At 43.9% G+C, this 10,587-nt stretch overlaps 1 protein-coding gene across 1 annotated transcript in view; it reads right to left on the bottom strand.

Moving 5' to 3' along the window:
• Positions 1–1,809: 1,809 nt before the first annotated feature.
• KIF23 (kinesin family member 23) overlaps positions 1,810–10,587 on the bottom strand; it is a 28,901-nt gene continuing 20,123 nt past the window's right edge. The window contains exons 20-24 of the mRNA XM_075006867.1: positions 9,456–9,686; positions 8,297–8,379; positions 7,848–7,929; positions 7,618–7,688; positions 1,810–3,309 (exon numbers count right to left, since the gene is read on the bottom strand). Of these exons, the coding sequence (XP_074862968.1) occupies positions 3,294–3,309; positions 7,618–7,688; positions 7,848–7,929; positions 8,297–8,379; positions 9,456–9,686 (483 nt within the window). The 3' untranslated portion in view covers positions 1,810–3,293. The remainder of the gene's footprint in view (positions 3,310–7,617; positions 7,689–7,847; positions 7,930–8,296; positions 8,380–9,455; positions 9,687–10,587) is intronic.

Below are 10,587 nucleotides of genomic sequence, written 5' to 3'. Positions count from 1 at the left end.
ACCAATGGTGCATTGATAGTCCACTATCCTGTCTGCAGGCAGTGACTGCTGCCAGATGCTTCAGACAATTCACCCATGATCCATCCCCTCATCCAGGCTCAAACTTCTGGCAGTCAGAAGCTTAGGGACAGCTATAAGACTGCTTGTGCACAAGGAGCTTCCCCATCATATTTTTCAGCTTACAATGATGCGTTTGCAGCACATGGCCTGAACACTGTCAAACAGCAACACCCGTAGCCATCAAATTGGCACAAATTCACTGGGTCTGGGGTGGGGGCTTATTGTAAACCATTCTGAAGGATATTCTTAGAAACAAAGGTGGCTGCAGTCCCATTTGACTGTTTTAGTGCCAATTCTACTAGCTCAGCTCACCAGCCCCTTCAATCACTACACAGATTCAAATTCTTCTTGGGTAGGTCAACACTTGGGCCTGGATTAGTAAGCCATTCTGCCCAACTAGTATGGGTTAACTAGTACTGCCACATAACTCTTCGGCAGAAGTACCAAGCAATGGGTTTAGATTACATCACCTGGGTTACATTACACAGAATCTGGCTTCCAGGCTGGAAACAGACCATGAGGCCTGGGTCTGTGCTGTACACCTGGCACCAAGAGAAAGGAAGTGTGGCTAACATGGACCTAAAAATACCAGAAATCCTGCCCCAGGCAAAACCCAAGTGTTCAACAGCATAACTCCACAAATTACCCTAAATGCACCACACTTCCCTGACTGCTTCCAGGCCTGGAAAGGACAGAACCTTCTCCCACCTAAGCAGTGGGCATTTCATATATGGATAGGGTGCTGGTTACCAGGTTTCTAAAACCCAGCAATGCTGGAGAGAGGAGACACTTCCCACAAGTGAGACTAGACAGAGGCCATCTCAGAAGAATTAAGTTGTGGGGTTGGAACAAACAGACCGTTACACTTTCCTAACACTACCAGCATTGCTATTGCACCCCACCTAGTGGCACTAGTTCAAGATGCAGTGAAACCTCCTACCCTTCCAAGCAACTTCTGTCCCCATTCTAAGCTACTGACAGGGCAGCTCTTTCCCTTCCCTCTCCTCCTTTGCAGAGGTTTGAGAGAGAAATAGATGTGCTCCTCCCATAAGCCTTCCTCATTGGTTATTTGAATCCTTTTCTGTTTTCTCCTCCTAGTATTTAGGAATAAGTTGCAGAAAGGAATAAGGACCTGCAGCAATGCTTGTATCCTGATACTGAATAGGCTATATGGAAGTGGGGACAAACAGGAGTGTGGCATATTCACTCATAACATTGGTAACAGCTTAGTTTTTTAAGCTTACCTTCAACCATTTTTCATGAGTCCAGTCCCATGTCATAAGCTATAATCTTGTTCATAACTTTATCAAGCTAGGGGAGGAGCTAATGGCAGACTCGGATCCCTGGCCTGCCTGCTTATGTATGGGCCACTCACTCGTCTGTGGATTCTTGCAACTCCCGCTCAACTTTTCCCTTGGTGGAATTGCAGCTGAAAGGGTGTGGAAAGTGGCAGCACGTCAGTCTCACCACCCAGAGTGCAAGGAACAGGATCAAGAAGGGCAGCTTGCCCCCTGAAGCCTGCAAATGCTGCTTAGAAAGCAGAGCAACTTGTGTTCTTCACCAGCCAGCGCTTTTGGGGCTTCTTCAGAACTGTGGCATGGGGCCTGGGTTGACAGTGTAGCACTAGCAGACCAAAGAGGCTGAAGGCTTCATTGTCCTGGTTTTCCCAAAGGAAAGGCTTTGAAACATGATCTGCTCCACTGTCTGCTCAGGGCTATAGATAAAAGTAACAAACATCTATCATTTTGCTTAAGGATTTTATTATGAAAAATCTGACTTGTACTATTAGCTGGGTGTGCAGGGGGAGAAGGGAGAGGTTACCAGAATTGGACAAGTCCTCACCATCTAACTGTTTTTTGTTTTGCACACTATACCTTTTAATTAAGACTCTAAGGGCTCACTAGCCTAAACTAGGAAATGAGGGAGTTCAGCAAAAACATATAAGCAACCTTAGCACTTTAGCAGGCAGTAGAGACAGATGTTTAAACCCATTCTTGCTAGGTACTGTCAAACTGGTTTAAAAAGACAGTGTGACAGTTATTGAAACATGTTAGCCCACATTTCCTAGGGGGACTTTCGTATTCCTAGCCTACAGCAATTCCCAAGCAAGAAAACCCTGTCAATCAAAAGATAAAGCCAGGAGCTTGAAGCAGAACTGGCTGCGCTGAAAGGCAGCCTATGATCCTGAAGGTTCTGTCTGACACATTTAACATTAGGGATTAAAGTGAATTCCAAGAAGTTTCCAAGTATGCCAAACCCCCATTTGAAAGATCCATTGCTGCAGGATATTTTTGGAGTGGGAGCTGTTTTGTTTTGTTTTTTTTAAAAAGGTAAGATTGAAATTCTGGCCTCATGTCTCCATTAAGACAAAGTCCAGGTTACATGCACTAAAAGTAAATGATATCCCCAGTTAACAAGTCTATACTGAGAGAGCCATTGAATACAAGTATTTATTTTAATACATTTGCAGATCTATGTTTAATACAATTGCAGCCTCACAATAGTGAAAGCAAATACTCACTTATCTCTACTGCTGAGGCAATCAGCATCATTACTTGTTTGTTGCACAGAACTGAATAGACATGACACCAAGCTCCTGCTTTTTGTTACTATGATGGCTCACAGACTGAAAGGACTTCAAAAGACAATTTGCAGATATACAGAACACTGTCACTCCAACAATTAAGTCCCATATCTTGCTGGGAAATTGTTTTGATGGGTAGTCCATATTAGTTGTTGCAAAGTATAATAAAAAACCCTGAACTGATACAGAAATATTTCTAAAGTGCATTACTGCAGCTAAATAAATAGCAGCATTTGTGTATTAAAAACACCATACAAACGATCATGACCAAAATTGAACATATGTTTTACACTATAAAAAGAAAATCTGGCAAGCACACAAGGCAAAGGCCTTGCATGATTCAGTCTACAGGGGATACAAAATAATATCAAGAGGTTCAGACAGACATAAAAACAGAAGGCTCTCTTCAAAGTGATACATAATACAAAGCAGGGCAAAAAACAAATACGTTGGATACATTTATTTCTTCAGAATTGTGAAAAAGTCTTTCCCTTAGCCGCTGTCCAGCATAACCAGTTATAAAACAAATTTCTGCAGCATTGTCATAGCAGTAAGTTTAGCGAAACTTCACTGGCTGCAAATTCTGAAGAATGGATTAAAATCCCCATTTTATGAACAGTATTCCATTACAATAGTGAATTCCTTCTCATCATGGTTTTCTGCGCCTGAAATAAAATTAAATACAAGAACTCTTTCAGATCAAAGTTTTGATTCTCACAGTGCAGCTTTCTACAATAGTGGTCAAGACTTACGTAGATTTACACGGTTGTACAGATACAAGGATTTAAGCATAAACAGTGAGGGAAAGCCAATCAATTGGTTTAATGACAACTACATTGTTAAAACAAAACAAAAAAACAGTCCAGTGGCACTTTAAAAGACTAACAAAATAATTTATTAGGCAATGGAGCTTTCGTGGAGAGACCAGCTATTCCAAGACAGGCCCAAAAAAGCCAGCAACAGAACACCACTGGTCATTACCTACAGCGTCCAACTCAAACCACTGCAACACATTATTAAAGAACTACAACCTATCCTTAATCAGGATGCCACACTCCAGAAGGCCCTAAGGCAAATGGCCTGTTCTCTCCTTCAGACAACCTCCCAACCTTTTGAGGATTCTCACCCACAACCACAGTCTATACCACAGGAACCCCAAGCCTGGAACTTTTCCTTGCAACAAGGCCCGTTGCCAACTTTGTCCACATATCTATTCTGGAGATATCACCACTGGACCTAACCAGGTTATTCACAGAATCATAGGCACATTCTCGTGTTCCTCAACTAACATCATATATGCCATCAGGTGCCAAAAATGCCCACATGCTTTGTATATTGGACAGACTTCAAACTCTCTCAAAGAGTTAATGGGCATAAAACAGACAAAAAATACTCCTGATCCACAAACCTGTCAGCCAGCACTTCAATGGAGTGGGCCATTCTGTTAACGACCTGAAAGTCTGTTTTACTGACGAGGAATTTTCACAGCAGTTTGGAAAGAAAGAGAGGCTCCTGAACTCTTTTATATTCAAATTCGACACATTAACACATGGTTTGAACAGCAATGGCAATTTTCTAGCTCATTATAGGTGCTCTTTTACATACTTTGTTTTATCTAATTCATGACACCCCCCCTCCCACTGCCCCTCTTCTCTCCGATTTGCTCACCTTGATAATATTATTCTCGTTTGTCAACCTTGATTACTATTTTTGATTCTCTGCACCTTAAATATTGAGTCTGTTCTGGTATGGCTATGGTCTGAAGAAGTGGGTCTGTCCCACAAAAGCTCATCACCTAATAAAGTGCTACTGGACTGCTTTTTTGTTTTGATAGTATATAGACTAGCACACTCTCTGTTACTATGCTGTGTGTTCTGTTCAGGACATCAGATTAGGGAGCAGCTCAAGTTCAAAATGTGCTTTTGCATACAGTTTACATGCCCAGCACAATAAGAATTCAATGCACCACCAGCGCGACCCAGCAGGCAAAGCGAAGACTTCATCCTGCTCCTCTATCTGGCTGTTACAAAGCTCCCACTTATTTCAGTTGGTACAGGATCAGGTTCCAAGATTACAGGGATGGAGACATGAAGGAAAAAGTTTGCCATAATAATAGTGTGCTCATAAGGGGAATGTCTGTAAGGAGACCTGAAATCACAAGTCTTCTGACCAGACATTTCCCAAAGTGTAAAATACAAATGTATGCCACCACTGCTACTGGACTTGTACACACAAGTTCTCCTGCCTGTACACTGAAGTTTAATGCACTGGCTTCTTAAAGGTGTTCAGCCTCTGTTTCGGCCTGAATATTCTCAAGGTTCTTTGGTCATTATCACATCACCCAGATTTTATACCCCCACCCCACTTCTTTATTTCATGAAAAGCCCTTTTACCTCTGAAGCCCTCTCTCCTGCCTGTAAACATCATGTAAAACTGCAAGCTTTCTTCCCCTGAGCTGAATGGGTCACTTCCACAGCACTGTCAGCACCTATCTGCAAAAGGCCAAATCTGCAAGTGAACTCTGTTCTCCAGCACCTAGGCTACCAGACTTGCTTAACACACACTTATGCTGTCAGCAAGTGTTTGAGACCCAGTCTTGCAGCCTGTGAAGTTTCATTGGTTTGGACTTGTGTTAGAAATGGGGACTGCTACATAGCATCCAGTGAAAAAAGTCTACTTGTCTAGTGAGATGAGAACTTTGGGAATATGAAAAAAAAAAAAAAAAACTTTCCTGTGTGAGGCTGAGCTACCCAAAAGATCACCAAGAAACCTCCGGCTGTCATCTGCAACTTCAGTAGGTTGGACTCAAAGCTCTGAATAGACACAGGGCTTCGTTACACAGTGAGGCCTGTGCTGCTTTCTTAGAAGCATGAAGTACCCAATCTGGAATTTAATGTGAACTACGTCAACTTTGCCACCAGGTTGTTCAACACCATCGCTAAGGTCCCCAAACAGTTACACTCATCCCTCATTTAATAAGTACTTTACTAATAAGTACTCACTAAAATGAGGAATATATATATATATACCTACCTTTATTCACTATATGAGCCAACTTCCCCTGCTTATATATGAGCAGGGTCCCTGGCTGGGGAGACCCGCAGCTGGAGCTGAGCCAGCCACGGAGTCCCAGGCAGGGGGCATGGAGACCCCCAGCCCTGCAGCTGGAGCCTTCTCCCTCCCTTCCCTCAGATATGCAGCTGTCTGACAGGCCTGCGGCTAGGGGAAGAGAGGGAGAAGGCTCTTGGCCTGGTTCTCTCCCCTGCACTGGTGGGAACGTGAAACTGACCAGCCATGAGCTGATCAGTTTCCCGGCCCACAAGCCATGGGGAGACTGGAACCAGCCTGCCCCTGGTTCCCAGCTCCTGTCACTCTGGGAGCCAGGAAACTGACCAGCACTGGTGGTTTCTGGCTCCCCTCCCCTTGCAGGAAAATTCAAGTTATGTAGAGGTTGCAAGAACCACCCCTGGGTAACTCGATGGTTTACTGTATTAGACCCCCAACCCCCTGCAGACCTCACCCTCAGCCAGGTTTTAACCCCCACCTTTAACATGCCCCCCCCAGCAGCCCCAAACCACCCCCAGCTGGAGAGCCCCCAGCAGCCCTAAACTGCCCCCAGTCTTAGGCCCTGCCCCCTGCATCCCTCAACAGCCCCAGTCTTAGACACTCCTCCTCCTCCTCCCTCCACAGACTCTTCATCAGGGCTGGTACACAGGGTGGCTCCCCCAGCCCTCCTGCTCCCAGCAATTAACTCAAGCGTTAAAGGTTTCAGCACCTAGGCATAAGCTAATTGCTACCCTGAGTGACAGACATAGCTGCCATCTCCAGCAGCTCCATCTATTGATAAATATCTGCCTGAGGCAGCAGCGGTAAGAAACTGCAAACAGCTTCTTTAACTGCCCTGCTGGTGACCTGTAACACATCTAATGGGATGGACGGAGGGATGGACTCCCTCCCTCACCTCATTTCTGGTGCCCAATTATTCAAATACATCAGAAAAGTACCTAAACTCAACTGGTTTACATCACATTAGAAGCACTTGAAACGAATTGGAGACTTTTGCATGTATTTTAAGGGGAATTCAGTGTCACTCTTATGGAGTTTTCCCCTACGAGCAGAAATCTGGGAACTAACTGTGCTCATATAGCGAGAGATGAGTGTATTGTGAAGAAAATGTACTTAGAACTATTGCCCCAACCCTGCACCAAGCAGAGATAACCGATATACCCCCTTTAACTGCAGAGTATTCCAAACTTTGTCAGGCACGGACATTTATTTAACCCTGTGCAACCTTAAGTGCATGCAGGCCAAGAAAACTGGGGCACAAGTTAGTAATTTCTCTTCACCTCAGACCCTAACATATTGAGTGCCTGGACAGTTCAGAGATGTAGCAATGTTCCAGCACAGGTTTATGGGCTCACTCAAACTGCTGCTGAACATATAAGAGCCATGGCAGATTTTACTGCCACACTTGACTCAGGCCAAGACTTCCAAGCATGACAAGTGATTTTGGAGACCCAACTCTGATCGAAAGTGGAGACGTTCAGAACATCAGCTCAACTCTGAAAGCCAGGGGCTCCTTTCAGGCTTATCAAGCTGGGTATTAAAAGAATACCACTGATCACATTTCCAAATCTTGGCTTCCATCTCCATATTTTAGACCATTTTGTCATTCCAAACATCAGGGCATTTAGCTGTCTCCAGCTGTCCATTCGGTGATGTAACATGGATATTTGATAATCCAAGCCAGGAAAGCAGCAAGAGAAGCTAAAGAGCCAATTCACACCAGCAAAAAAAAAAGGAGTAAACACCTGGAATTGCAGAGGGCCAAGACCATCAGATTTAGCATTTTAGGATCCAGTCCTTACCTTAAACCTGGTAAGACTGGAGTGGAATAATATTTTACCAGCCAAAGAGCATTTAGAGCAAGAAAGCTAGAAGCTCCACTAACAACAAGTTAGCATGCCACCTACTTGGGCTGAGCATGATGCTGATATCCAGGTCCAAGATTGGATCCTGCCCTCATCTCCACAGCTACCGAACACTGAAAAGACATGTACAATTACTCACAGACAGGATAAAGGGTCAACAAATCCTCTGGGTAGAATGAAGGGATTTTAGAGTCTGCTGCATAAAAGGCAGATAACAGCATTATTCCAGATTCACAACAACATAGGAATCTGTCTGCCCACTCGTAACTTACTCTGGTTTCTACATCTGTCCATTCAGACTCTGCAGCATCTTCTGGGGGAGGAGGACTTGAAGGTGAAGATCTTCGCTTTCGACTGAAGGAAGCGGAAAGAAGAGTTAGTCCTGAAAGATCACTGTAGACAGTTCAGTAGACTCTATAATAAGTGATTGCACAAGGCATTACCTAGGGATGGGCTACACATCCAGAGAGAGGATGAATGAATAGCTTCTAATACCCCAAAACCCCAGCAGCACCCCAGTGGCTGCCTGTCACCACAGGGTTTATGACAAACCCACCCCTCAGTTGTACATACATTAAGCCAGTAACTCCAGCTCAGAATCTCAGCAGCTTCATTCTTCTGAAGTTCCTAACCAGACCATTGATGGAATTAGAGGTGTGCGCACTTTCTTGGACACTAGGTCCTTGACGTTTTTGCAATTATAAAATTAAATGTGACTGACCCAGTTGGCGATTCCTGTTTTAGAGTCTCTATCTCCGTGAATTGAACTGCCTGCCCACCACCTCTGGTTTTATAAACATCACCCTGAGGGAAAGAAACAAAGTTACTTAATAATTACTTGGACATTATGTTCGCACAGCACTTGATCTGTGACCAGCTAGTACCTGATATCAGAGTTTGCAATAACTCATTTCTTTAAAGGAAGCTCCTCCCTTCAATCTAGAGAGCAAGCCCACTCCAGCGTGTACTAGAGTGAACCAACACCACTTGATACAAATCAGTGGTTGTCACCTGCCCCACCCCCCCCAAAAAGAGGGCAAAAAATTCTTAAAATAGCCTATTACAAACACTACCGAGTCTGGCCTGTTTTCAGTCCTTCCATTCACCAGTTTAGATAGGACAACAGGACTGCAATTGTGCTGGCAGACAGGATAAAGGGTCAACAAATCCTTTGGGGAGAACGAAGGGATTTTATTTTTAAGTGACAATGCTGTAAGAGTCCAAGCTAAAAGGTAAGCTGCTGGTAGTTTATTCAGTGTAAAGTGGCAATTCGTACATCCAAGGAACACATGGAAAGCTGCCATCTGCCTGAGAAGACACCTTATGTGAAACTAGCAGTCCCACCGCACTCTAAGCCTGCACTCCTTCCCAACTTGCTTTACTTGATTGCCAGATTCACACCTGGAAGCCACACATTCTCAAAGTGTTAGATTTCATTGTTAGATGAAACAATGGTGTTAGATTGTCATTGGTGCAGCAAGACAGGCTCATGTCTTAGAAAACTGAATGATACTGATTTAAAAAGATGGTCAATCCTCTGAAACTAGACTTCAGAAAGCCATTGGCAAATCACATGCTTGATACACATCCACAGATTATGATGTGGTCTTAAACAATGGGCTAAAAGATAAGTGCAATTTCCTTTTAATAAAGCTGACAAACGAAGCTTGGTATGCAAGAACTTAGACGAGTACATTCAGGTACAGCAAGTGGACTAGGAATGTTTTCTAGGGACTAAAGTATCTCCTTCCCCAACTTGCAACTTTCAAAGCCACAGTCAACAAAAGAACTTTAAGTCAGAACATATCCTTATGCAAGCGAACATAGGAAGTGCCCAGTCAGTGAAATACAATTTAACACCACAAAGGTTTCTGCTTTACCTTAATCAGCTTAGTTTCAATCTCCCCGTCAGAAGCTAGTTCTTGGTGCGTCAGCATGTACTTGTCACACTTAGCTAGCGCCTTTTCGTTTGCAGCCGCTACTGTGATGGCATGGGGGACGTGGGGCTGCATGACTGTTTCAGTGGGCAGATTAGAAGGTGGTTTATGATCCACCCATCTTTCCCCTGCTGAGCGTGATCGTCTGTGCCTGAGACGAACTGGAGGTGCAGTCTGATCAGAGCAGAAAAGGAGCCAGAAGAAATAAGCATAATCAGTTAACTTACATCAGGTTCACCAGCAAAGGAAGTGCAGTTTTTCAGGCCTGGTTAAAATGTATCTGGACGAAGGCCACGTTTTCCCCTCTACACTTTTAAGCAGAATCGATGCTGTAGGGAATCATTAGTGACACTAACACAAAATTGCTAGAAGAATTACACTGAGGCCAACTCAGTCTTTGCAGTTTTCACTAAGTTCTATGCAGTCAGATGGATTCATTAACCAAAACTTCTGATGAAAGGATTTTAACTTTTTCCCAGACAAACAATGGATTCTACACACACTAAAGAGGCCTGAAAAAGCAGAACTACACAAGATAGTTTCCACGGACACATCCCTGGGTCATATGGTCTATTTCTCAGATAATCAAGGGAGCAGATTCATGGCTCAGGTTTTAGGAAGTGTTACTTCAGCGCAACCACTGAAAGATGAGAGGCCTGAAGTGTATTTCTGGGCAAATACTGCAGGTAAGGAAGTAGCTTGACATTAGACCCCTATCCAGAGTGAGGCTGGTCTGGAACTCTGTTACCCACACATCAGTAACAGCAGAATAGAGATATCCACTCACCATTCACCCGCTACTGGGAAGAACTAGAAATTCCTTTTAAAATGCAAAAAGGTAGTCAGATAGCCTGTTAAATGTGGACACCCTTATGAGATCACAGATGAAAATGTTACAAGAAGCATTAGCTTCATGATGGGGCTCGTCACTGGGAGGTGCACAGGAGGAGGGCTGAAGTCTTAGAAAAGGTACAGGAACCTTCTTGAGGAACAATGAGGGACCTCGGGCACAAGGCTACAATTTACAGTTCTCGAATCAAAGTCGCACTTGACCAAGATCTGATTTGAGAAGTAA

The sequence above is a fragment of the Carettochelys insculpta genome, chromosome 12 (assembly GCF_033958435.1).
Source record: "Carettochelys insculpta isolate YL-2023 chromosome 12, ASM3395843v1, whole genome shotgun sequence".
NCBI lineage: Eukaryota > Metazoa > Chordata > Testudines > Carettochelyidae > Carettochelys > Carettochelys insculpta.
Note: the sequence above shows the minus strand (reverse complement) of the source record. Positions and strands in the feature narration are given on the sequence as shown.